Genomic DNA, 27,985 nt, shown 5'->3' on the forward strand with positions numbered 1-27,985 from the left:
GTCCCCAAGGTGTAAAAGTAATTTCATTCCAACTTTAAACACCTCTACGAGGTATTGAATTACTGACTCCCACAACTCCTCCCAGCTGACACCCATCCGCTGGAGCGGCCCAGGGCTGCCATGTGACCTCAGGTCTAGTGGCCAGTGCCCCCTTAGATGCCGTTGAGCTTTCAAGCCCTCGAGACAACCACCTGGGTGGTCCAAGGGCCCAGGAGCAGTTTCCTCCTTGTGGTCAGCCTGTCCGGAGAGCCCAGGGCTCCCAGGTCCTGGAAGGCATCCTCACCCTAAGGGCCCAACAGGTTCCAGCCTTCCTGAACCACCCTCCGGCAGCCAGGAATTAATCTGGATTCTTCTGAAAATCACCTCTAAGCTCTCTGCCTGAACATAGGAAATCAGATACCATTTTCTGAATGCCCAGTGTAGGTTCCTTCCAGAAGCAGAGCCCCTAATGGCGCGAATGCAGGCAAGGAGAGCAGGTAGTGGGCAGCAAGCCCTTGGTCAACTGTCTGCGGGCCACCTGGCCACTGACCAGCCCAGCCTTCTCAACTGACTTGCCTTTCAATCTGACAACTGTCTCCTCGAGCTCCTGGGCCCCAAGCTCAGGCTTGCCCAGGGGGAGGGCCAAGCCAGCAGTGCGCACACACTTACCCTGCTCACGGGCCTCCATCCCACCCGGCTGAGCGGTCTGAGGGCACCGAAGGGCAGGAGGTAGTAGAGGACCGTCAGGGGCCAGGAGCGCAGTTTCAGTGTGGGTCTGGACATGCAGCTCAACTGTCCCAGCCTCCGCCTCAGCGCCAGCTGGGGGAAGTGCAACCTGCAGGGTATATGTCCACGCATGGCCGGGGTCAGTGGCCGGGGTATGGGAGTGACTAGGAGGCCCCCCCCCCCCCAGGCCGTGCCATTCCTGTCTGCCCCACCCTCAGCAAGCTCGCCCCTCAATGGAGTCTGGCAGCACTGGCTGCACCCCTTCAACCCAATCCCATTCTGAGTTGGAGGCTTGGCTGCCTCTGGTCGGCAGACTCACTTCCCGGTCTCTCCCATCTGCCTGCCAGCTGAGGAGAACGGGAATCAGAGGCAGCCGAGACCAGGTCAGGCCCAGGACCTTGCAGCCAGAGCAGCCTCTGAACATGGGAGGGGCCCCAGCAAGGGCCTTCAGGGCTAAGTACCACCTGGGCCCAGCACGGGGAAGACCGGGTGCAGAGCCGGCCTCTCAGTGCCCCCGCTCCCTGGCCAGCTCCACCCGCAGAGGCGCTGGGAGATCTAATGTCATGACCCTGAGCCCTCAGCAGCGCAGCACAGCACAGCACAGCACAGCACACGGCAGAGCGGGTGCCACTGCTACCACCCACTGCAGGATCTGGGAAAACCCCTCCATGGCTCCAAGCCTCCTTTCCTCACCTGATAAATTAAGGGACTGGGCCTGATAAGACCACAAAGGAAAACAGACAAACAGGCACATGCACACGGACACGCACGCCTCCCCCCACCCCCCTCCCCCCAGCAACGGCTACTGCTTCGTCCATCTGTATGGACTTTCTACATCAGGCCAGGTTCTCCAAAACCGATCCAGAGGTTGGTAGGGGGAACCTCCCCAACCCGCAGGCCACCTCCCAGGTCTGCTGGGGCTGCACATCTGACCCAGGCCCCTCCTTTCAGCAAAGATGGGTGGGCCTTTCCCCAGACCCCACCAGCCCAAATTCAGTGCATTCAGCACAGGCTCAGCCTCACAGGAGTTGCAGAGGCTGGGATGGGCCTTTCCACCAGAACCCTGGCCTGCAGAGGTACAACTATGAGGACCGAGTCCCCCTGTCACATGCCTAGGCCCTAGAAAATGCTCTTGAGCCCCAGTGTAGCCATCAGGAGAGCACACTGCCACCAACTCTGAGAATGTCCCCAGGCCTCAGTTTCCTCATCTGCAAAAAGACTGCATTCAACTGGACCATCTAAGGCCCCGTCTGTGCCTGGGCACTCTCACATAAGCCGTGTCCTCTGCCCCAGTTGCTGAACAAACCAAGGAACAAAGAGGCACCCCAGCTGATACTAAAGCAGAAAACACGGAGCTGAGCTGACGGCCGGCCCCGCAGTTCCACGATGGCAATGGAAGGCGCTGCATCTCCACAGCTGCCCAGATTCCCTGGTTCATTCTCCCCCCACCCCCCCCGCCCCCATCATGTTTTAGAAAGGTCCGGAAGGCAGTAGGGACCAAGCAAAGCCAGACAAATCACTGCTCTCCCGCAGGGTTTCCCTCACCAGCCCTGCTCTCTGCAGAAGCACAGCAACCAATCCTGAGGCGCTGCCACCCTCCTGAGCGGGGTGGGGGCACCTAGGGCAGGGGGCCTGGAGCAGCAGTTAAGGTGAGCACAGACACAGGGCCACCAGCCTGCTCTGCCTCCCCAGATACCTGAAGCAGGCTCTCTGACTCAGGCCCCCCGGGCCGGGCCCCTCCAGCTGCGGGGGCTGATCCCCCGGCCCCCTGCCACCACCTCCACCGCGGGGCCGCTGGACATGAACTCTAACCTTCCGGAGGTCGTGGCGGGGCACAGTGGGGTTATGACGCGATGGGCAGCTTCTCACCATTTCGCTGCGCGGAGCTCAGGTCCTCGCCGCGCCTCTGACTGACACATGGTAGGCGGCGCAGGGAGGGCGGTGCCAGGCACACTCGCCTTTGTTCCTCCTCCTTCCTCCCTTCCCCCCAGCCAGAGGCGCTCCTGCGCTGTCACTGCTCCACGGGCTCTGCCTCTGCCAGGCCGCCTGGTGGCTGGTGGGCCGCTTCCCTGGCTTGGTTCAGTCCGGCGGCTCACAGGGCGTAGGTTACAGGCCAGGGCTATTGCAAAGACAGGCACTGGTCACACACCTGCTCAGTGAGCCGAAGGCAGGGAGGGGACCAGGAACCTCTCAGCCCAAGGAGCACCAGTGGGAATCTGAGCCTTGCGCTCCAGGAGGGCACCCAGCGTCAGCCAGTCTGCGGCTTGGATGGCCCCTCCCTCCCCAGGACCTGACCCATTTTCCATTCAGGTGACAAAGTAGCATCTGAGGAACGAGGGAGCGGGAAGGAGAGCACACTGAGCAAGACCCTGGGCATCTGACTTGCTCTGGCTCTCTCCTCACTGCACCCCACCCCCAGCCTTGGGGGCCCCCATACCTGGCACCGACCCCCCAAGGCCTCGTCAGAAGATGAGCACCTGGCTGACCTCAGGGAAAACAGCGTGGAGCTGGGGCCGGACTGAAGCCCAAACAGCTCCACCTGCCCTAATCATCTCTGCTTCGAAACAGCACTGTGGCCAGCACTTGGCCGGTGGGCCCTGCCTGGCCATCTGCGAGGACACGCCCAGCCTCCACAAAGCCCCTACAGTCCGCCCTCACAGATAACAGTGAAGGAGGACAGCAAACATTGCACAGTTGTTGCTGTCTCAGCCCACAGTAGTCAAGGCCCCAGAGATGTCGCCCACCCCCTGGCCTCCAATCCCAAACGCAGGCTGGAAGGGGCAGGCACCTGCCACCACCTTTAGATAAAGAAATGTGGGCCCACTGCTGCTCCTAAGGTAGGGAACTGACCAGCCAAGGACCCTGTCCCAGGGCAACTCCCGACGCCCCCAGAGCCTAGGCACTGCAACAGAGCAAGAGGCCCCAGCTCAGACATGACTCTACCCAGACAAGGGTGGACGGCTGACGCACCGGCACACCCACCTCAGCCACGGCACTGAGAATGCCGGCCTGGCACCTGCCTGCAGAGTCCGTGAGTCCCTGCGGCTGCCGTGGCTGCCAGGAGCCCCGGGGCAAGGCTGACTAAGATCTGGACAAAGTGCGGATTTCCAGTCCTGGCTGAGGAGGTGGTGAGGCCTGGCCCACTCCAGACCCTCCAGCCGAGCTCTCCCCAGGCCACTCGCCTCACCGAGTGGCAGAACAGCTCACTGCGGAGTGCCAGGCAGGAGGGCGCCCACTGCCCAGGCTTCACCCAGAAGCAGACTTGCAGTGTAAGCCTCCTCCCGCCCCGAGGACAGGCCCAGGGCCCACAGACACCCTGCTCCTGCCCCAGGCCCACGCTGAGCCTGCCACTGACTTTCCCATCCACGACAGTCAGGTCTCCTGGATCATACTGCCCACCTACTGAGCACACATCTCACCGCACCCCAGCCCACCAGGCCCTGAGGCCTGGCACTGGCTTCCTGTCAGTTCCCCAGGGAGACAGGCCCAGAGGGGTGACAGGTAGTTGGGGTTGAGCCTGGTGCTTGGCTGCCAGGATGAGGCTCTTTCCCCGACTCCAGAAACTCTAGAAAGCACAGACTGAGCGCATGCCCAGGAGTTACTATGGGGGCCAGTGAGACCTTGTGGGAGGGGACAGGAGCCCCAGTCTCCTCCTGCCAGTTTTCCTCACTGTCCTACCATGTGGGGTGGTGGCCACCGCATCAGGGTCAGAAAAGCACATTCAGGAGCCCACAGACAAACCCAGCTTGGCCCAAACCCTCAGGTCCTCAAAGCAGATTCCCGCATGTACCTCTGCACTTCATTCTCCCCCAGGGCCTCCAATCCAGGGGCTTGGCCAGGCCAGGTAGCCCAACAGAGCAGGGAGGGCCCTCGCCCCTCCCCCTGCAGTGGCGGGAGCTCAAGGGGGACCAGCCCAAGGAGTGGCTGTCCTGGAAGGACTCTAGGAACTGCCCTGAGGGGCCGGGCAGGGGATCCTCACCCCCACAGTCCTGTCTCCGTCACTCCCCTACCTCTTCTTTTAAAGCGGGGCACAGAGACCAAGGTGTCAGGCTTCTCCCAAATCACCATCTGTGGGTCCAAAAGGTCCCCAGGGAGCAGACATGAATTCACCTGTCCCCCAGGAAACAGGCAACCTCTGTCTAGCTCAGAGCTGCAGGATGGAGGGAAGAGGGTCCCTAGAGGTCCCTCTTTGTCGCTTCCCAAAGACAGAGCCACTTCCTCGGCCAGGAGTGCTTCTGGCCTCCCCACCTGTGACAGCCCTTGGACCCCAAGCCAGAGCCTTCTCCCTTCTCGGGATCCCTGAGGGCCACTGGGGGGCTCAGGCCCAGACAAGGAACCTGCAAGGAGGGCACCCTGAAGCGGGGAAGTGCAGACGCTTCCCTCTCTCAAGGACACTCGGTAGAGTTGGGTTTGGGGCTATGACCAGTAGGACTTTAAAGTCATTACATGGCCTAATGGCCACCCACTTGGAATATGAGAACGCAGAGTGGCTTTGGTGGAGGACAGGGACAATCTGGTTACTGCAATCCGGGCTGCCCTCCCCCACCAACCCCCCCCCCCCCCACCCCCCCCCCCCACCCCCCCCCCCCCGGCCCCAGGGAGCTGGGAAAGGCCTTGCAAGTCACAGGCGCCCTCTGGGTCTGTCTCCTCATCTGGAAAATGGGAAGTCATTCCTCCTGCTCAGCCCCGTGAGGCTCAGGTCATAGCTGTGACCATGGCCCAGAACAACTCTGCTCAGAAACCTCGCGCCTCACTTCCACCCAAGAGTTTGGTGCAGCTTCACCCCCCCGACCTGGAGGAGACCTCACCTCCCTCTCCGCCCACACCCTGGGAGGACAGAGGTTTGCTACCACTGGCAAGACGCAAGGAACAGGGCAGAGACACCAGTTGTGAAGAGGAGCCCAAATGGCGGGGCAGTGGCTGCTCTTCTGAGTAGGAAACAATGGCCAAGCAGGACCAGGAGTGGGGAGGGAGTCACCTTTGTCAGGATGTGCTGTTCTAGGGGTTCACACCCCAGCAGTGCTGCAACGTCCCCTCACTGCCCAGGACAAGGGCAACAATACCCTCTCAGTGGAATGGAATGTTCCAACTGAAGTCCAGTGGACAGACCCAGGCCAGTTACCAGTTACTACAGGTTTTGGGGGGGCAGGGCGGTGCTCCTCCTGGTTCCCTTGGACCTTGGTAGATTCAGGTTCGAGTCTCAGGAAGGCCGGGAAGCCAGTGAGGGAGTCAGGACTGTCCGCCCCTCAACAAGCTCTCCCTCAGCACACTGTGCCTTGCAGCCTGCATGTGTCGAGCCGGAGACAACCAGAGAATTTATTCTTGCTCCCAGAGTGGAAATCTCACTGGGTGCCAGGGTGCCCTCCTGAAGCTTCAGCAGAAACCCCGAGGGTCCCCAAATCCGGTGTCTACTGGCCTGACTTTCTCACACACTCCCACCTGGAGGGCAGGGCCGTTTTCTCCCCCAGCTCACCTGAAGCCAGGCAGCTGTGTCCCAGCCTGTGGAAGGGACACCAACCCTTCCTCCCCCGTGTTCCAGAGCTAGAAGCAGACAAAACTTCAAAAGCAGGGAATGGGGAAATGGCTTCTCCCCATGTGAAACAGGTGAGCCATCTTGGGGAAGGCTTGGGCAAGAGAGGAGGAAGCAAAGAGAAGGGCCCACAGGTGCCTCTTTCAAGTCAGTGGCCGGGATGCGTATGGGCCCAGGGCAGGGTGAGTGGAAGTGGGGACAGGACTCGCATGGGTCTTCCTTAAATCTCCCTAAGAAAAGGAATCTTCTTTCGGGCAATCCTCAGTGCCAGTGGCAACTGGAGCTCTGCGAAGGGCAGTGTGCCACCTCCTCCCCGCCCCTCAGGTAGGGACATGCTGACAAGTCCTAACACCTCCAGGTCCCACTGAGGAACAGTGCCACTTCCCTCCCCCTCTGGTGCTGCCCCAGGCTCTCTGGGCAGTGCTCAGGAAATGAGCCCAGAGCTCTCAGGGCAGGAGGGAACAGAGCCCCCGGCACGCCCAGCATTTCCCTTTTCCCCAGCGGCCGGCCTTACAGGCCAGGAGATGCTACAGGATGTGAAGGAAGTGAGCTCATCCAGCCACCTCATGACCATGTGGGACCAGGAGAAGCCCACAACTCCATCAAGACTGTGGGGTGGGCTCCTCAGGCCTCACAGCATGGGGCCCACGCTGGAAGGCAGTGACCCACACCCCAAGGACTGGACGGCCCTCCCACGTCTGAAAACAGGCCTTCTGGCAGGCGGGGCAGGGCAGGGCAGCTCCAAGAAGCCGCACCTCGGCCCGGGGAGGCTCACCCACTGGCAGGTGGTCAGGTCCGCTCTGCTTCCGCCCGGCCGGCAGCCGGGTAGCCGACTCGACTCCTGGGGAGGCCCCCGCTCGCTCGCTCTCTCGCTCGGCGGAAGCCTCCGGGTGGGCGGGCAGGAGGGCGGGGCTCGGGCTCCAGCCACTCAGACCGCCCAGGGGCGGGGGCAGGAGGAGACACCGGCCGCTGGAAGCCGCACTCTGCCCTCCCAGGGCGGCAGCCAGGCCCAGCCGCCGTACACAGGGCCCCTTTAAGAGGAGGGGCCAGGCTCAGAGAAGCCGGGGGAGAGCTGCGGGAAGAGGGTACCAGCCCTCTGGTCACGGGACTTCCCGGTGACGCCTCCTGGGGCTGGGGACCTCAGTCCGCAGTGATGGCCGGGCTCCCTGGGCTGTTGCCTCCCTCACCACTCCCCCTGACAAACATGCCCTTGTTCCCATCCCATCCGGGCCTCTGGGCAGGCCCGGGGCCTCCAGGTGCTGCTGACCTCACGGAGGGCCAGCTTCTGTGGACCCAGCAGAAAGCCACCTCCAGCCACCTTTTCTAGCCCTCGAAATGACAGAAGGCATCTAAGTCCTTGCTCCTTCTCATACCCCATCCTGAAGACACAGGCTGCCCCCATTCCCACCTACCTCATCTCCTCCAGGCAGACACACCCTGACATACAAAATCCCCTGATGGAGACTAGCAAACAGGACCCAGTGGGCAAGGGCCACCCCGGGAGGAGCAAGCAGGCTTCCTCAGCTGGGATGAAGAGCCTGTGGGGTGACTTGTGGCATATCTTTCTACCCCACTAGACAGCAGAGCCCAGCCTGTGGGGTCAGCACCCTACCCCCATGCCCCACCAAGCACTCGGTCAACATGGGATGCAAGGAATCAGCTTAACATTTTTTAGACCATGGGGATGGTCTGATGGGGAACACTATTCAACCAAAGAAAGGATGTGGAATTCAGGAACCTGACCAGCATCTGCGTAGGTCACGCCCCAACGCAGCACACACCCAATGGTGAGTTTGCCTCAGTAGGCTCAGTCACCTCACTCTGGGCTACTGAACAAAGATACAACCCCAGCTACTTCTGCCCACTGAGAACTTAGTTTCTAAAGCAGTGTTCAGAACAGGAAGAGAGCCTGTGGGCCTTGTGAAGAGACAGGCGCTGGGCCAAGGAAGCCTGAAACAGGACACAGTGGCGTGCAGACACAGCCCAAAGCACCTGTCGTCCTCATCTGGATCCAGCCCAAGTAAGTGTTCCGTGACAAGATACAGCCCTAGGATGCCACAGCAGGGAGAAGATGGGTGGGGTCCTACCTCTTGCACTTCCATGATATTCGACACCTACAATGCACCAGTAGGAACAGGGAGGCAGGGGTGAGCTAGCAGAGTTCCAGCCCTAAGGGGCTCAGGTTCTTCCACGGGGCTGGTGAAGCCCTGACATGCAGCCTGCGCCTCACTGTCTGTCGCCTAGCCTGGGCCCACAGCATTCTCAGCCCCCGTGGGACGGCAGTCCTCTTCTAACCTCCAAGCAATCGCCAAGTGAGATGGGATAAAAAGGAGTTAAAGATGCTGACACAGGATCCTAGCAACACTAAATCCCAGAAGACCATCCTGACTTCCCCAAAGCCTCCAGTACTTCCAGATGAGGCCCCACGGGTCCCCTGAGTATAGAATAAACCTATCCCAAGGTAGACCGGGGTTGGGGGTGAGGGTGTGGATCAAAAGCCCAGGTTCTCATTTGCTGAGCAGCCTCTGGAGCATCAACACTCTCCCTGTAAAATGAGCAACAGGGCTGCTCCGCGTCTACCAGGGTTCCTTTACAACTATTCTAAGCCTCTCAGGCAGATTGGCATTTAGAAAACGCATAAACCCGACCATGGGTCTGCCCTGAAATTAGCCCTCCCTGCCTTCTAACCTGACCTCAGCCATGTATGTTTCAGTAGGGAAATGCCTTCTGATTCCAGACAATAGTTAAGAAATGACTTCTGGGAAAAACAAAAAACCCTTTGGTAAGTTTACTTTCCCACACGGAATGAAGTCCCTTCCGGCCACTCTGGGTCCTTAACTTCCAGTCCAATTTGGACCTTGTTTGGACTCCCCTGGGTGGGAGTGCCACCTAGTGCCACTTGGAGGCTCTGCAGGCTCCAGGCCACTTGGCCACAGCACCTGCAGACAGGCCTCCCCGCTCAGTCAACCCACTGTAGCTCCCTCCCGAGTAACCTGATGCACTCCTGTGCCAGGGGACGGAGGGTAGTGGCAGGACAGGGGTGGCAGGTGCTCTCTGCTAATTCTCATTCCCTGGGGGCTGGTAGAGGTCCCTTGAGGAAGACCGGTGATGGCTGGTGTCCCACGGACAGGTTAGGAGCCTCACAGAGGCCTGCCAGGGAGCCCAGACAGGCATGAAGTGCCCTCAGGCCATTCCTCATCCACAAGCTTGTCCCAGCCCTGCTAAATTAAATTCTCCTCTTGCATTTGCAAATGTTTTTCAGTCCCACTAGCCCGCACAACTTCTCTGATGCCCCCTGGCCCATGCAGAGTCCTCCAGCAGCTCTTTGAGGGCCCTGCCCAGGCACCAAGGAGGGCTGGCCCGCAGCCTGATAAAGGAAACAAAGTGCTCTGAGGTGCAGCAAGCCCAGCAGAAAGCTTCCCACAGGGCTCTGTAGGCCTGAGTCGGCCACCCTGGACCCCTTCCAGCCCCACAGCTCAGCCTTCCTTGTTCCCATCTTCTCCAGGCACAGCCCTCTGCTCTTCCACATGCTGGCTGCTCCAAGTCACGGGAGGCAGTGCCGAGTGGCACAGGCACAGAGCTGGCCCTGGGCTGGGGGAGGCAGGGGACAAGCACAGCCTGAGCTTCCTGAGGGAGAGGCTGCCAGAGTTCCTTAAGGGCACCGGGAAGGAGGGGCCCTGAGCCCTACAAAGAGCCCAAGATTCTCTGAGGACAGAGCTGGGCTGGAAGGAAACCGCCCCTGACCAGGCGGGAGATCCACCTCCCTGCCACCTTGCCTATTTGCCCATTTTAACATCCACCATTGTTTTCTCAACACCTAGGAGGTAAGAAGTAAAAGAGTGCGTCCCAAATCTCTACTCCCTGCCAGCACGAGACCAGGTATTCACACACATCACTCTCATTTAACAACTTGAGGAGGGAGTTAATAGCAGCCTGTTCACGGATAAGAAAGCTGTAACTACATGAAGTTTACAAACGTGCAGAACATGTTCAATACTGTTCAGGGTCATGGACAGCAGAGCACAGAAGAGCACGCTGAGGGCAGGCCCACGGGGCTCTGGCAGGCGGGCAGGAACGGACGCGGGGCAATGTGGAGAATGGACAGGCTGATCTCTTTATTCCTTTTCGTGACCCAGAATGGTGCACCACACACTTTTTAAAATTCTCAACTGAGGTTAGAAATAAGGAAACAGTGCTGTCACAGGAAGTGAGATGCAAGCCAGCTTCTAACTGAGGCCTGTCTACACGCTCGCTCCCCAAACACCTCAGACCTCACCACAAGCCCCCATGGCCAGGCCAAAACAACAAATCTGCATTGTTATTATGCTCGATCTGTCCAATCAAGGGGTGTGCACGTGGGTAACTCTATTCTCTCAACTTCTTACTCTGTTCAAAAGTGTTCACAACAAAAGAACTGGAAGACTTTGCTTTGAAGAACAGAAAAACCTCTAAATTCTATTTCTGGGGAGAAAAACCCAAGATCGCATTCCCCACGCAGAGCTTCTCCTGCTCTGAGGTAAGGCGGAACAAGCCAGGCCCGCTCTCAGGGTGCCCCATCACCCACTGCTGCTACTTCAACACAGGAACTCAGGACCAAACCACTTATTTCCTGTCCACTCAGCCCAGGTCCATTCAGCACCCTGAGTGCCCGGCTCCGGGCTGGGTGCTGGTGTTTGAGAGAGAGCCCTTCACGCCTGACGGGAAAGGCCAGCTGCCAACCACAGCTCACCCTGCAGCCACAGGCCCTCTCATTTCCACAGAGTCCCCTCTGAGCCTTGCAGAAAGAGGAAGACCGCGTGGACCACTTCTACTCCAAAGGGCCCATGATTTCCATCTGGCCAGCTTTTCCACCACATGTGCCTCTGTCCCCAAGTCCAGCAGCCAAGGAAGAAAGGACACCTTGGGAATGCTAGAGACCAAGGGGAGTCTGTCACCAGATGTCATCCCGCATGGAACTCAAATCACCTAGAAGTTCACAGGAAACCCCAGAATCACCAGGATGCACACCTGTGCACTCCCCCAGCCCATCTGACATCACCTGGTAACTTTAGCTTTACAGACACTACACTCTTTCCATGCCTCTCACTAAGTACTTCTGAAGGTTTTGTTCCCCCTTTCTGACTTATGGGGACAAAAGGACAGCACATCTGAAATCACAACTGGCACATGAACGCAGAACACACGAAACATCAGGCACATTCGCTGCCCTCCATCCTCTGTCTGTGCTGTTCACTCAAAGCCAGCTCTCCAGAGAGGCCCCCATGTCAACCACCCTCCTCCCTAAGGCCAAACGCCAGGCCTTGGGCAGTCCAAATGAACGGGCACTTTGACCACAAACCCAGGGCTCTTCTAGGACATCATGGGTTCCTGAAAAGAAATCTGTAGAAGCATCTCCTCTACTCCCGGAGCTCTGACTGCCTACAGCTCCTGCTCTAAGGGCCGGGCACCCTTGTGGTCTGACCGGGGCTGAGAGCCTTGTTTCTGGAGGACCATGGATTCCTTGTTCCATGCCATTCAATCTAAATGTTCAATTTAAATACTCTGAACCAATTTAAACAGAGTCTAAACATGTGAAAAATGCTGAAGTGGACTCACATTTAAAGAAAAGCAAATTACAAACCATATTAAGGTACCAGAGTCTTGATGTTCCCTATTTCCTCCACAGCTCTCAGTAAAGAACTATTCTACCCCTCCATCTGCTCACGTCAAAAATCACAAGTCATTTTCCATTTCTCTCCCCCTCCCCCATCCAATCCATGAGTGCATCCTGTCCACTCTCCCCTCAAAACACACCCAGAATCGAGTCCCTTCCCCTCACCTCCACTGCACCCACCCTGATCCAGGCCACCAGCACCTTCTTTTGCTGGGATATTGTCAGCGCCTCCCAACAGCTCCCCTGACTCCACTCCAGATCCCCTACAGTCTGTCTCCACAGCAGCCACACCAGAACCCAGGTCACTCAACCCTCACTCAGAGGACAGGCCCACGATGGGGTCCTCCAGCCCTTCTACCTCTCTGCCCTCTGTGCCTCCAGCCACATGGGTTCTTTGCTCTTCCTCAACAGTGACAAACACACTCTGTCCATCTTAAGTCTCAGCCTGAACTGCTCTCCCCTCAGATGCCCCTCAGCCCGCCCTCTGCTCCTACAGTCTCCACTCACCCACTCACGCAGCACTGAGTGAGGCCCTCCTTCCCTGACTGCCTCAGTTGCAGCCTAGCTCTACCCAGTCCCAGACACCTGTGCCCTTTACCTGTTTCAGTTTTCTCCATGGCATTTCAACCACTTGACACGTCCACGTGTTCATCTGCTTCTTATCCATCTCACCCACTAATAATGGAAGCTCTCTAAGGTCAGGAACTCTGGTTCTATTCACTAGTGGATCCCTAGCCTCTCAAGAGAGCCTGGCATATAGGAGGAACTCAAAGATTTGCTGAGTGAAGGAGAGAATTCAAGAAGACAGGAATCATTTTCATCTAGGACAATTTTTGTTTTGCTGACATCCAGTGTGGTTCATGTACTCAACAACAACAACTACAAATGGATACAACAGCTTTAGAAGCCAAATACATATCACAAACCACATAGGTGTCTAGACTATTGCAGACAGCAATTCCACATGTACGTATTCACCCTGAGGAAAAGATCTATATGCAAAGATGTGCTCTACAACAGTATTCACAACGGCAAAAACTACTGGTGCACCGGGGCTGGCCCCGTGGCCGAGTGGTTAAGTTGCTGCGCTCCGCTGCAGGCAGCCCAGTGTTTCATTGGTTCGAATCCTGGGCGCGGACATGGCACTGCTCATCAAACCACGCTGAGGCAGCGTCCCACATGCCACAACTAGAAGGACCCACAATGAAGAATATACAACTATGTACTGGGGGGCTTTGGGGAGAAAAAGGAAAAAATAAAATCTTTAAAAAAAAAAAAAACTACTGGTGCACCAAAATCGATTGTGGTAGTAGAGCCACTTAAAAGTGCTTTCACGCGGTGTTGCAAAATCATCATACACAGCAATACATATAAGGCAAAAAAGGCAAGATACAAAACAGGTATATCCATTTAAAAATAGACACAAAGACAGGAAGTGAATGCATGAAAAATAAAGCCCATGATTATGCAATCGCAGTCATATGGTGAGAAGGGGTGGGAATCACAACTGTCCTGTTTTCCAACATTCTGTCACAGTGTTATATCAACTCTGTCATTTAAAAGAGAATGCGATTGATTTCCACAAGGGTGCCAAGACCATTCAATGGGAAAAGGACAGTCTTTTCAACAAATGGTACTGGGAAAACTGGATACCCACATGCAAAAGAATGAAGTTGGCCCCTTACCTTACACCATATAAAAAAAACTCAAAATCGATCAAAGACCTAAACATAAGACACAAAACTATAAAACTCTCAGAAGAAAAAAGGAGAAAATCTTTGCAAATAAGTCAGCAATGATTTCTTGGATATTTCACCAAAAACACAGGCAATAAAAGTAAAAATAAATTGGACTTAATCAAAATTAAAAACTTTTGTGCACCAAAAGATAGTATCAAGAGAGTGAAAAGACGATCTATAGAACAGGAGAAAATATTCACAAATACATATAGCTGATAAAGGTCTAAGTATCCAGAATATATAAAGAACTCCTACAACTCAGCAATAAAAAACAAACCATCCAATTTAAAAATGAGCAAAGGACTTGAATAGACATTTCTTCAAAGAAGATATATAAATAGCCAATAAGCATGTGAAAAGATGCTCAACATCATTAGTCATTAGGGGATGCACATCAAAACCACGAGATACCTACTTCACACCCACTAGGATGACTGCTATTGAAAATAAATAAGTGTTGGTGAAAAATATATAAAGAACTCATACAACTCAACAACAAAAAAAACAAACAACCTATTCAAAAAACGGGCAGAGGCTATGAACAGAGATTTTGCCAAAGAAAATATACAGATGGCCAACAGGCACATGAAAAGATATTCAACATCACTAATCATCAGGGAAATGCAAATCAAAACTATAATGAGATATCACCTTACACATTTTAGAATGGCTATAATTACCAAGATAAAAAACAACAAATACTGGATGTGGAGAAAAGGCAACCCTCATACACGGATGGTGGGAATGCAAACTGGTATAGCCACTACGGAAACCAGTATGGAGATGTCTCAAAAAGTTAAAAATAGAAATACCATCCGATTCCGCTATCCCACTACTGGGTATTTATCCAAAGAAGTTGAAATCAACAATTCAAAGAGACTTATGCGCCTCTATGTTCACTGCAGCATTATTCACAACAGCCAAGACATGGAAGTAACCAAAGTGCTCATCAACTGATGAATGGATAAAGAAGGATGTGGTATATATATATATATAGTGGAATACTACTCAGCCATAAAAAAGACAAAAATCGTCTCATTTGCAACAACATGATGGACCTTGAGGATATTATGCTAAGCAAAACAAGCCAGACAGAGAAAGACAAACACTGTATGATTTCACCCAGATGTGGAAGATAAACAAATACATGGACAAAAAAAACAGATTAGTGATTACCAGAGGAGAAGGGCGTTGGGAGGTGGGCATAAGGAGTAAAGGGGCACATATATATGGTGACTGACAATAATGTACAACTGAAATTTCACAATGCTATAAACTATTATGACCACGATAAAATAAATAAATAAATAAGCGTTGGTGAGGATGTGGAGAAATTGGAACCCCCATGCACTGCCAGTGGGAATGTAAAATGGTACAGCCACCGAGGAAAAGTTTGGCAGTTCCTCAAAAAGTTACACATAGCATGACCATATGATCCAGCAATTCTAGCCCTCCTTGTTTGTAATGAAATCCAGGTGACTTTACACCAATAAAGAGCTAGGTGCTCTAAGGCTGAGAACCAGAAAGGAGGGAACCATGCAGAGAAGAACTCCATAAATCTACAGAGGGGTTCCCCTGAGTCCCTTGCTGAGTACTAAGCATTGACTTTCTAGGGTTAAATTCCATGAGGCTGGCAAAGAATCATCTTTGTGAGAGCTGAAAGCCAAATAATTCCCAGAGCTCACACAGGACCAGGAGACATCTGCATTTCAACCAGACAGACAGAAATTCCTCACTGTATTTTACTCAGGGCATTTAGGAGACACCCGAGAAGGGTCACACCTTAGTACAGTAGCAGGGCTAAACCAGCCCAGCATAAAGACTATTCTAAATTCATCCTAACAAAGCTTCAAAACAAACCTAAAAGGATCAAAGTGATCCACAAATAAGCTGACTGCTAGAATAAAATCTAACACTATTCAATGGAAAACAACAAAATCCAGCATTCAAGGAAAGCAAAACTCACAATGTATACTGAATCAAAATAACTAGACATGTGAAAAGGCAAGAAAACAATCAGGAAGAGGGTAAAAAATCAGTCAATAGAAACAGATCCAGAAATGAGAGAAGATAACGAAATTAGGAGAAAAGGACTTTGAGATGGCTACATAAACAAGTACAATACACTCAAGGATTTACAGGAAAATATGAGCATAATAAGAGAAATGGAAGACATAAAAGAGAATCACTTGAAACTTCTAAAATGAAAAAGAGTCTCTACAATGAAAATTTCTACCAAAAAAACTACGAGAATAAGTGAATTTAGCAAGATCACAAAAACTCTCTATATTGCTAATAGAAACACAAAATGGTACAACCACTTTCAAAACAGTGTGGTAATTTCTCATAAAGTTAAATATACACATACCTGTGACCAAAGAATTGTACTTTTAGGTATTTACACAAGAGAAATGAAAACAAATGTCCACACAAATACTTATACTCAAATATTCATATAGACATTATACATAATAGTCAAAAGCTGTAAATAACCCAAATGTCCACCAACAGATAAAGGATTAAAAATAATTTGTGGTATATCCACCCAATGAAATACTACTCAGCAACAAAAAGGAACAATCTGTCAATATACGCAATATAGATGGATCTCAACATTATGGTCAGTGAAGGGGAGAAGATCCAAGATGGCGGCGTGAGCAGACTTCTTTGTCTCTCTCCCTTCGAATCTACAACTAATTGGACATTCATCGCTTGACAAAGGATATCTTTGTAGCATCTCAGGACGTCAGAGAGACCCACACTGCTATACATCGGAAGGCGGATGGACTTCCCTCCGGGAGGAGGTGGAGATAGGTGAAAACTCTCCAACCCCGACCCCCGAACAGCCTAGAGCCTGCGGGCAGCTTTCTTCCAGCAGACGCCCCCAGAACATCGCCGCATGCCAAGGGCAGGAGGGAGCATACACCAGAGGAGCGATGGTGGAAACAGGTGAACAGAGCCCTACCTAAGCCCCCCGCAATTACACCTGAGCCCAGAGGGAAGCTCCAGAGTTACATACCGGAGGCAGTGGGGAAAACCCCTACCCGCCATTAGCGGAGAGGTCCCGCCCAGTACCCACAACGCTTGGGGGCTCCCGGAGAGAATCCCAAACGGCGCGCCGGCCCGCCAGCTGCCGCTGCCACCAGCTCCACTGACCAGGCTTTCACCCGGGAGGGGCTCGGGACTACCGGAGATCTCCTGGGAGAGGTCCGGGGCTGGATGGAGCTCCAGCGGCTGGCTACGCGGCCTGGGGGAGAAACTCTGGAGTCCCGTCCAGGCAGCAGGCAGGGTCTTTGCCTGCCATTATCAGAGAGGCCCCGCCCAGCCTCCACAACGCCTGGGGGCTCCCGGAGAGAATCCCAAATGGCGCGCTGGCCCGCCAGCTGCCACCGCCGGCTCCACTGACCGGGCTTTCACCCGGGAGGGGCTCAGGACTACCAGAAATCTCCTGGGAGAGGACTGGGGCTGGGTGGAGCTCCAGCGGCTGGGTGCGCAGCCCAGGGGAGAAACTCTAGAGTTCCATCCCGGCAGCAGGCAGAGTCTTTACCGGCCATTATCAGAGAGGCCCCGCCCAGCATCCACAACGCTAGGTGAGCTAACCACAGACTGCAGAAGATGCCCATAGCTCTGCTGTGACCTATAGCGGACAAGCGAGATTTTGTGGGCGCCGACAGTCACAGAGCTGCAAATATAAGTGATCCTGCCCCTGGCCACTGGGAAAGCCCATAACACTGCTGCAGACCCTAAGGAGGGAGCACGTCTAGGTGGTCTGCAACAGTAGGCACCAGCAGTCTGAAGCCCCCTTGTGACGGCCCCCACAGCTGAAGAGGGAACCCACAGGACCACTGTGACTACGAGGAGGGGCCCAGGCCCAGTTAGCAACAGCTGATAGGGTTCCTGGTTGGAGCAGTATAAACAGCTGTCCCCCCACCACACCAGTAGAAACAAGTGGAAGCAGTGACTAAACTCTATCTCTATGTGAAGACACAAATCTACACCATCAAGCAATATGAAAAAATATATTAAATCTCCAGAACAGAAGGAAGATGACAAACACACAGAAAACAATCCCAAAGACAATGAAATATACAACCTAAATGATGATGACTTCAAAACAGCCATCATTAAAAAACTCAATGAGTTAAAAGAGAATTCAGATAGACAACTCAACGAGTTCAGGAGCTATGTCACAAAAGAGTTCAATACTATAAAGAAGAACCAAACAGAATATACTGGAAATGAAGAACACAATAGAGGAGATTAAGAAAAATCTAGATGCACTGAACAGTAGGGCCGATAATATGGAGGAAAGAATTAGCAATTTGGAAGATAGGAATATAGAAATGCTGCAGGCAGAGGAGGAGAGAGAGCTAAGACTAAAAAGAAATGAAGAAACTCTCCGAGAATTATCTGACGCAATTAGGAGATGCAACCTAAGGATTATAGGTATACCAGAGGGAGAAGAGAAGGAGAAGGGGGCAGAAAGCCTATTCAAAGAAATAATGGCTGAGAACTTCCCAAACCTGGGGAGAGAGATGGAACTTCATGTGACAGAAGCCAATAGATCTCCAAACTTTATCAATGCAAGTAGACCAACCCCAAGACATATAGTAGTGAAGCTAGCAAAAGTCAACGACAAGGAGAAAATACTAACGGCAGCCAGGCAGAAGAAATTAACCTACAAAGGAACCCCCATCAGGCTTTCAGCAGATTTCTCAGCAGAAACTTTACAGGCTAGAAGAGAGTGGAATGATATATTCAAAAATCTGAAGGACAAAAACCTGCAGCCGAGAATTCTCTACCCAGCGAAAATATCCTTCAAATATGATGGAGAAATAAAAACTTTCCCAGATAAACAAAAATTAAGGGAGTTCATTGCCACCAAACCTCCTCTTCAAGAAATGCTCAGGAAAACCCTCATTCCTGAAAAATCAAAAAAAGGAAAGGGACTACAAAACCAAGAGCAAAGGAGATAAGTAGAAGGACAACAACAGAGAGTAGCAGGTCTACATCAGAACAGACTAAACCATGGGACGAGAAACAAAGGAAATTGAAGAGAACCGGAAAACAAGACACAAAATGGCAGCAGTAGGCCCCCACATTTCAATAATCACTCTAAATGGAAATGGATTGAACTCTCCAATCAAAAGACACAGAGTGACAGGACGGATCAAAGAACAAGACCCAACAATATGCTGCCTCCAGGAAACACACCTCAGCCCCAAAGACAAACACAGACTCAGAATGAAGGGATGGAAGACAATACTCCAAGCTAATAATGAACAAAAGAAAGCAGGTGTCGCTATACTAATATCAGACAAAGTAGACTTCAAAGCAAAACAGGTGAAGAAAGACAAAGAGGGACAGTATATAATGATAAAAGGGACTCTCCACCAAGAAGACATAACGCTTATAAATATATACGCACCCAACACAGGAGCACCAAAATTTGTAAAGCAACTCTAACAGAACTAAAAGAAGACATCAACAACAATACTATAATATGGTCAGTGAAATAAACCACATATAACAGAGTATATTCCATTTATATAAAATTTCTCACAAGACAAATCTAACCTACAGTGAAAGAAAGCAGCTCAGTGATTGCCTGGAACCAGAGGTGGATACTGACTGCAAAGGGGCACACGTTCTCCATCTTGAGTGTGGCAGCACTTACACAGGTGCATAGATTTATCAAAAGCCAATGAACTGTATGCTTAAAAAGGGTGTGTTTTATTGTATGTAAAGAATACCTTAGTAAAGCTGACTTAAAAATTAAATCATTGTAGTAGCATTATTTACAATAGTCAAGACATGGAAGCTACCTAAGTGTCTAGTGAGGTATGGATAGATAAAGAAGTCATGGTATGTGTGTATATATATAATGGAATACTATTCAGCCATAAAAATGAGGAAATCTTACCATTTGTGACAAGACGGATGGACCGTGAAGGCATTATGCTAAATAAGTCAGACAAAGACAAATATTGTACCATCTCACTTATATGTGGAATCTAAAAAAGAGAAGAGATTATACTGCAGAGGGTGAATTGGAGGAAGTGGTCAAAAGGTACAAACTTCCAATTATAAGATAAATAAGTAATAGGGATGTAATGTACAACGTGATGACTATAGTTAACATCGCTGTAAAAAACATAGGAAAGTTAAGAGAGTTAATCCTAAGAGTTCTCATCACAAAAAGAATTTTTTTTTCTTCTTTCTTCTCATTGTATCTAAATAAGTTGATGGATGTTAGCTGAAACTATTGTTGGTAATCATTTCACAATATATATAAATCAAACTATCATACTGTATGCCTTAAATTTATACAGCGATGTATGTCAATTATTTCTCAATAAAATTGGAAAAAATTAAATCAACTTTGAATAACAAAAGCTATGTAGGTATGGAGAGACTTTCTGGAAAGATATACATAAATATTAAAAATGCTTGCTTATTTCTGGAGAGTCGGGATGTGATCAGTAGATGAGGTGGAGAATCAAAGACTTCTTATTATTTTTTTTTAAAAGATTTTATTTTTTCCTTTTTCTCCCCAAAGCCCCCCAGTACATAGTTGTATATTCTTTGTTGTGGGTCCTTCTAGTTGTGGCATGTGGGACACTGCCTCAGCGTGGTTTGATGAGCAGTGCCATGTCCACGCCCAGGATTCGAACCAACAAAACACTGGGCCGCCTGCAGCAGAGCACGCAGACTTAACCACTCGGCCACAGGGCCAGCCCCGTCAAAGACTTATTTTTATGTAAACCCCTCTTAACTATTTGAATTTTTATATGATCATATTTTATTTGAAATTTTTAAAACCACCTCATTAAAAATAAAAATTAAATTAACAATACACATTCCTAAACACAGCCAAAGCCTGGAAGGGCTAATTAATGTTCACCAAAATGTTACCTGTGGTTTCCTGTGCGTTCTGAGATTATGGGTCATCATTGTTCTCATCTTCATATTTTGCAACATTTTCTGATTTTTCTTAAATGAACACATCTTTGTAATTAGATAAAGGACAAAGCTATTTCCACGTTGGGGAAAGTGATGCCACATATATATAAAAAGAGAGAACCTAGACCCTAGATGCTTCTGCAAGCTTCTGGGGACTTTGGAGCACCCTCTTTAACAGGTTACTCCGTTGCTAGTTACAGGATTCCTTTAATCCCATAGCTGCAAACACAAAGGTTTCATTTCTACTCAGCCAACTGCATGAGCCTTTTTTTTTTCCTACCATAAAAAGACCATGAATCTTAGAGCAGGCAAAGATCTTAGAAATATTTTCTTGAATGTGTAAAAACAGAACCCAGAAAGGTAAAAGAACTTGCCCAAGGTCTCGCAGCTGATGGCGCCCAGAGCTCAAGTCTCTTTAGACCTTGTCCAACACTCCGCCCTCCATGCCCCTCTGTGAGAGCCCTGCCCCCACACCCCAGAGCACAGCTGGTAGTAAGCAGTTGGCATAGATTTTGGAGTTACGGTTTCTTCCATACTGTTACCAAAAACAAAAAGAAATTCTAGTAAAATAAAGGAAAGATCTGGGTATAAATTCTTGAAGAGCGCTATGCTAGGGGAGGGAGGTCTAACATGAATGTTCACCTACAATATGGCGGACAACTTCTCAAGTCAGTACGCTCACATTCACTCACATTTTAAACAGTCAGAGCCCTCAGAGAATGGAGGTACCACAAGGACACAGCAAGCCCCAGTGGACAGGGAGCTCACCTCCATCTCTTGCAATCAGTGTCTGACTTCCGTATTAAGAACACCTCTTACTAGCCACATGGTATTGTTCAAAGAATATGGGATCTGGCATCAAAAGATCTCTGTTCTGGGAGCCAGCCCTGCGGCCAAGTGGTTAAGATTCTATGCACTCCGCTTCGGCAGTCCTGGTTTGTGGGTTCAGATCCCAGGTGCGGACCTGCTCTGCTCATCAGCCATGCTGTGGAGGCATCCCACATACAAAGTACATGGGGACTGGCACAGGTGTTAGCTCAGGGCTAATCTTCCTCAAGCAAAAAAAAAGAAAGAAAGAAAGAAAAAAGGAGGGTTGGCAGCAGATCTTAGCGCAGGGTGAATCTTCCTCATAAAGAAAAAAAAAGATCTCTGTTCTGAAACCCACTCTGCTACCAACTAGTCTTTCCATTTATAAAATGACTCTAACATCTGCCCTGACCACCTCAGTAAGCTGTTGTAACGAAAAGGGTTCAAAAAGTTGTGAAGTGCTGTTCAACATAACGTATTACAACCACTCTCTTAAGAGTTCTGAATCAGAGGGATAATCAGATGTTTCTCTGGCACAAGAGAAATTTACAAGATGGGAAAGGGGAACAAAGGCTTCCTGCTGGCACACTGACCAGCAGGAGCTAACAGGAATGCTTCATGCGTGGGGAAGGCTACCTCGCCCCTCGACCCCTGTAGATCTCCGGAAACCCAGAAGATGCTATTTGGTAAAACAAAATCATCCAATCACCTCAACTGCGCCCCTGACCCCAGGGGCTCATCTCAGCAGTAACTACCAGCCTGTGTTCTCTCTCAGCTCTGGAAATGCCAGACCTGACCTCAGGGATATCAAAGGATTACAGTCCAGCAAATCACCACCAGAAATTTTCACTGGCCACTTAAAAATGGAGCCCTTAAAGGAAACTTACAGCTCATCTGTCCATGGTTCCTAAATCTGGCTGTCATCAGAATCACCCAGGGGCTTTTTTAAAACAAAGATCATGAGCCTTGCCCAATCTTTCTAAATCTCCAGGAGAGAGACCAGAGAATCCACAATTTCTAAAGCACCCCAATAATTCTGATCATCAGCCAGACGGGGGTCCTCACTCGTTTTCATATGAGACGACGGTGATTAGGTGGGGCCAGGGGCCTGACTGGGACCCAGCCCCCGACTGCCAGTTCAGGACTCTCCGTCTCACAGCCTGCTGCCTCTTCTGAAACCTTACAATGTCTACTCTGAGTCCAGACCACTTCCTCTTCACAGACAGCAATGACGGAGCCCAACTTAGAAATCCAGGAGCCGTCCTGTGGCCATGTTACTCAACCAAAACACCAGGATCTAACTTAAGCTCAGTTCTCTACCAGCAGGGGCTTCAGATCTCATGCTGCACTAGGACACTCTGCTCAGTGTCCTGTCACTGTCCTGGCCCTAGAACTTCTGAGCTAATCAACCCCGTCCTCTTTAAAAACAATCATCTTTCAGGTATTTGACTCATTCATGCTGGTAATACCAGTTCTACAAATGGTGGATGCTAAAAAAAACTTCTGACATCGGTCTTTCATGATTTTGGAAGCAGCAGATTTCTTTCAAATATAGATTCTCTTGGGATACCTTTGAAATGAGTAGGAATTTCCTGAAAGTATGTGAGCTGGTCACAAGGTGAGTCAGCCTGACAAATGTCTGGGGTCAGAGGGAAGTCAGCTTGGGTCTAACGCTTCAGTGGAGTCACATGATCACAGTCTTACAAGTACTCTACTAATCTAGAGGAGGATATGTTTACAGAGGAAACCACCACCGTCATGGGAAATAAAGGAGTACAACATACTTTGAAAGTGTGACTCATACATGACACAATTACCAATCACCAAAAGGATGCTGTGATATACTACCAGGTTATTATGAAGTCCAAGCCAAAAGGACAGGCCAAAGAGCAGACACATGGGCACACAGACAGACACCTCTCAGGGTAACAGACACATCTGGATCTGTATGGCCAGCTGACTAAGTCACAGTTTTACAGGACTGTTGGAAATCAAGTGAAATCCTTACACTGGATTCTATTGGAGGAAGAAAGTCAAAACCAAAACAAAACAGGATTTTGGAAGGAAACCTATAATGTAGCATGTAATGCCAATGCCAACAAAGAGTCCTATGTACACGTTAGAGCAGGAAGGAATCGCAGAGTCATGTTCCAATCCAACCCACTGTGCTGAAGACACAGAGGACCAGACGAAAAGTGACATGTCCAAGTTCACACAGCTAGCGAGGGGCAGGGTTGGGACTCGCCTTCAGGACCCAGACACTCTGGCTACTGCATTCAGCTGAGCTGGATTACCAATATGGAGTGACTCCTTAAGAAACCCAAACGCATCATTCCAAATACCATAGCATCTCTACTTTCACCCCCTCTTTTGCCCCAGCTAGCAGACTATACTGATATTTCAGATTTTTCATTTGCTAAATTATGGCTGAAAAGAAAGTAATTTTCAAACTTACCCCTTTATATTTAATTTCAATATTTACTGGATGTCTGCTCTGAATTAGGTATCGCCTTGGCAAAGGGAAGCACAGATGAATAAGACAGTGCATTATACCTCATGTCCCTATTGTGTGGCCCTATCATGGGGAGAGCATTTTGAGTAATAACAATAAAGGAATTTGATTATTTCAGTCTGGTTCGTGGTGAGAACTAATCCACATCACAAAAGTCCGACTGCTTCAGCTCATCCTCACACTGAGAAGGGCATGAACTGCCAGGATGCCAGCCCCAGTATAAGGCATGAACACTCAGGATTTCAACATCAGGAAACTTCTACTCAGAGCCCTTGGGGAGACCACAGGTAGGTCTGGAGACAGAAGGGAACCTTGACGTGACGCCAAAGGTAGAACAACTGTATCTTGCCAAAAACCCACCAGAGACCTGACCTCCAATAAAAGCACATTTCACTTCCTCAAACATTTCAACTTTGGGGCAATTTAAAAAGTGACAGACAGTTGTGCTGGATGAGAACTCAAGGTGGTTCCACCTTAATCCTACCTCCCAGGGACCAGCAAGTTTGAGTGGAATCTCCAATCCCAGCTTCTCCAGCTCTCGCTCCCTGTACCTCTCATACTGCCGGTAACCTGCATACCCGGTGCCTGTCACAAAAAGAACAGGCAGGGGGCGCAGCAGGAACAAGCTTCGAGCAGGGGCAGTGTGGACTTTTCTGGCACCTGTAACAAAAAACAGAAAAATTCTGAGCCTGGGAGAAGGGACAAGGACGAGTCATACAAACACAGCATCAACAGGAGAGCCCAGAAGAGTCAACGCATCTTAGAAGCCCTCGGTAAAGATGACTGGAGCCTGAAGGGATCTGACAAACAGGTGCAACCCTAAGTCACTACTAAGATCCTTCTGTCACCAAATTTTATCAAGAAATAAGGGACAAGGATCTTTCCTGTGAAACTACAGTGCACCTCAATTGCCACCATAGTCACAGAATTTAAGATGAAAACACTGAATCACAAAGAGGTCAAAAAACTAATCAAGGTTGCCCAGCGGGCCACCAACCAGTCCATGACTGCGAGCCAGGTACCATTTCTCACCCAAGGCTCTCTAACTTTTACAATCCAGGCCCAATTCTCATTGGACACTAGTATTCTCAAATGCAAAATCTCATAAGTTCTTACAATTCAACAACAAAAAAGACAACCCAATTTAAAAATGTACAAAGGATTTGAATAGGCACTTCTCCAAAGAGGATATCTGAATGGCCAATAAGCACATGAAAAGATGCTTAACATCTGTTATGGGCTGAATTGTGCCCGCCCCAAGTAGCTCAGAAGGTGAGCTTACTTGGATACAGGGTCTCTACAGAGGTGCTCAAGTTAAAATAAGGGCATCATTGGTGGGTCCTAATCCAATATGACTGGTGTCCCTATGAAAAGGGAAAATTGGGAGGCAGACACGCACACAGGGAGAGTGCTAGGTGAAAATGAAGGCAGAGACTAGGCGACGCCGCTGTAAGCTGAAGGAGTCAAAGATTGCCAGCAAACCACTAGAAGCTAAACAGAGGCATGCGGCAGATTCTGCCTCACACCCCTCAGAAGGAAGCAATCCTGTGACACCTTGATCTCGGACCTCTAGTCTCCAGAACTGGGAGAGAATAAATTTCTACGGTTTAAGCCACTCAGTCTGTGGTACTTTGTTACAGCAGCTCTAGCAAACCAACACAGTATCATTAGTAATCAGGGAAACAAATCAAAACAGCAACGCGACACCTCTTCCTACCCACTAAGATAGTTACAATCAAAAAGACAAAGAAATGTTGGCAAGGATGTGGAGAAACTGGAACCCTCACATACTCCGGGTGGGACTGTAAAATGGGGCAGCCACTTGGAAAAGACTGTCAGTTCCTCCAAAAATGTTAAAATGTAAAATTACCATATGACCCAGCAATTCTGCTCTTAGATATATACCTAAGAGAAGTGAAACATACATCTACACAAAAACTTGTACAAGAATGTTCAAGGGGCCGGCCCGGTGCTGCAGCGGTTGAGTGTGCACGTTCCGCTTCGGCGACCTGGGGTTTGTCAGTTCGGATCCTGGGTGCAGACACGGCACCGCTCGGCACGCCATGCTGTGGTAGATGTCCCACATATAAAGTAGAGGAAGATGGGCACAGATGTTAGCTCAGGGCCAGTCTTCCTCAGCAAAAAGAGCAGGATTGGCAGCAGATGTTAGCTCAAGGTTAATCTTCCCCCCACTCCGCAAAAGAATGTTCAACAGCAGGATTATTCATAATAGCCAAAAAGTGGAAACAATCCAAATGTCCATCAACTCATGAATGGATAAACAAAATGTGATACATCCACACAATGGACTATTATTTGATAATAAAAAGGAATGAAATATTGACACATGCTACAACATGAACCTTGAAAACATTAAGCAAAAAAAGCCAGCCACAAAAGACTGCATATTGTATGATTCCATTCAAATAAAGTGTCCAGTACAGGAAACATACTATAGAGACATAAAGTAGATTAGTGGTTGCCAGTGTCCTGGGGTAGGGAGAAACAGACAGTGACAGTTTAATAGGTCAAGTGCTGTTATGCGGGCAAAGCAAGGGCAGCACAAGGAGGGAATAAAATGTTCTAAAATTAGATAGTGGTGACAGTTGCACAACTCTGCGAATATATCAAAAAGCACTGAATTGCATAATTAAAAGGCTGAATTTACGTTACACGAATTCTATCTCAACAAAGCTGTTATTAAAATCTCAAGAACTGAATTCTCAGTAGCCTGTGCAAAACCAAAGAGCATAACCTTAGCAATGCCTAACTTCCAAAGGAAGGAAATCATCCTGCTTCTGACATCACTGTCCCTCCTCCATGTTTTAGTTGTTGCTGTTTCTTTCTTTTTTTTCTTTCTTTTGGTGAGGAAGATCGACCCTGAGCTAACATCTGTTGCCAATCATCCTCTTTCTGTTTGAGGAAGACTGTCACTAAGCCAAAATCTGTGCCAACGCTCCTTTATTTTGTATGTGGGATGCCACCACAGCATGGCTTGATAAGCAGTGCATAGGTCTGCACCCAAGATCCGAACCTATGAACCCTGGGCTGCCAAAGCAAAGCAGGCAAATTTAACCACTATGCTATCAGGCCAGCCCCCTACTGTTTCTTTTTTTTTTAATGAGCAAGTGTAGATGTCATTAATCTCTTCCATCTTCTAATTATTCCTAATGAACCCTACTACTTAACAACTAAATAGTCAACCTCTGACCAAGAAAGACTTGTCAAAAAGCAAAAAACATTTTTTTTCTCTTTCTGAAATATTTGGTGACAAGAGAACTGGTGTACCCTCCCTGCACTGAGTCAGCATCCTAGACTGACTGGTCACCCTCTACTGAATGCTGTCCGGGACACTGGTCCTTTCTTCGATCACAGGGCTCTTTCTCTTGCCTTCTCAAAGGCTCACTTCACCCTCCACGTGGAAGGAGTAAGTAGAGTGAAGCTTCCACTCCTGACCACCTCTCTGCTAGGTCTGTCACTTCACAAGAGCACAGCGTTCCTGCAGATCCAGATTATGACTCAATGTCCGAGGCTCCTCCTCCACCCTTCTTGTTATTGCTACGTGTTCCAGCATGCAAGTCCTCATTAATAAGTAAACCCCAGATGTGCCCCTATTAACTACCATAATAAGCTTTTTGTTTTGTCCTCATTAACCATCTCATTTTATTCTCAAAGTACACTTACTAGGCAGCTAAAAATAGCTTTTGGTATGCTGGAATAAAAAGGATATTTAGATAATAAAGATAATACACATTTTTGTATGGGTTCCAACAGCTGTTTACAAGATCAAAAAAGTTCATAATCCACAGTGTTGGTGAGGGTGTGGGAAAGTGAGGCACTCACGAGCACTTCCTGCTCCTATGAGTGTAAACTGGGCCAACTCTCCTTGAAGAGCAATTTGCTCTAAATACCAAATTGTAAAATATGTAAACTCTTCTATCCAGCAATTCTACCTCTACAAATTTATCCTGAAGATGCACAAAGATACATTACAACAGAATTGTCTGTAGAAGAAAAAGACTAGAAACAACTTAAATGTGCAACACCAAATGGTACAGTCATGCAATGGAATACTA

General features: G+C 49.7%; 1 protein-coding gene across 15 annotated transcripts in view; it reads right to left on the reverse strand.

Moving 5' to 3' along the window:
• The window catches only part of PISD (phosphatidylserine decarboxylase), a 38,776-nt gene that overhangs the window by 4,077 nt on the left and 6,714 nt on the right, over positions 1–27,985 (reverse strand). For 4 of the 15 annotated variants that reach the window (XM_070516432.1, XM_070516437.1, XM_070516438.1 and 1 more), the window contains exons 3-5: positions 24,394–24,569; positions 2,575–2,824; positions 649–814 (exon numbers count right to left, since the gene is read on the reverse strand). In XM_070516432.1, the coding sequence (XP_070372533.1) occupies positions 649–814; positions 2,575–2,624 (216 nt within the window). In that variant the 5' untranslated portion in view covers positions 2,625–2,824; positions 24,394–24,569. Of the gene's footprint in view, positions 1–648; positions 815–2,401; positions 2,825–6,990; positions 7,383–24,393; positions 24,570–27,985 lie in introns of those variants that run through there. The other 11 variants (XM_070516429.1, XM_070516431.1, XM_070516430.1 and 8 more) reach the window with 9 other exon arrangements.

This window comes from Equus asinus, chromosome 8 (genome assembly GCF_041296235.1).
Source record: "Equus asinus isolate D_3611 breed Donkey chromosome 8, EquAss-T2T_v2, whole genome shotgun sequence".
NCBI classification, from domain to species: domain Eukaryota; kingdom Metazoa; phylum Chordata; class Mammalia; order Perissodactyla; family Equidae; genus Equus; species Equus asinus.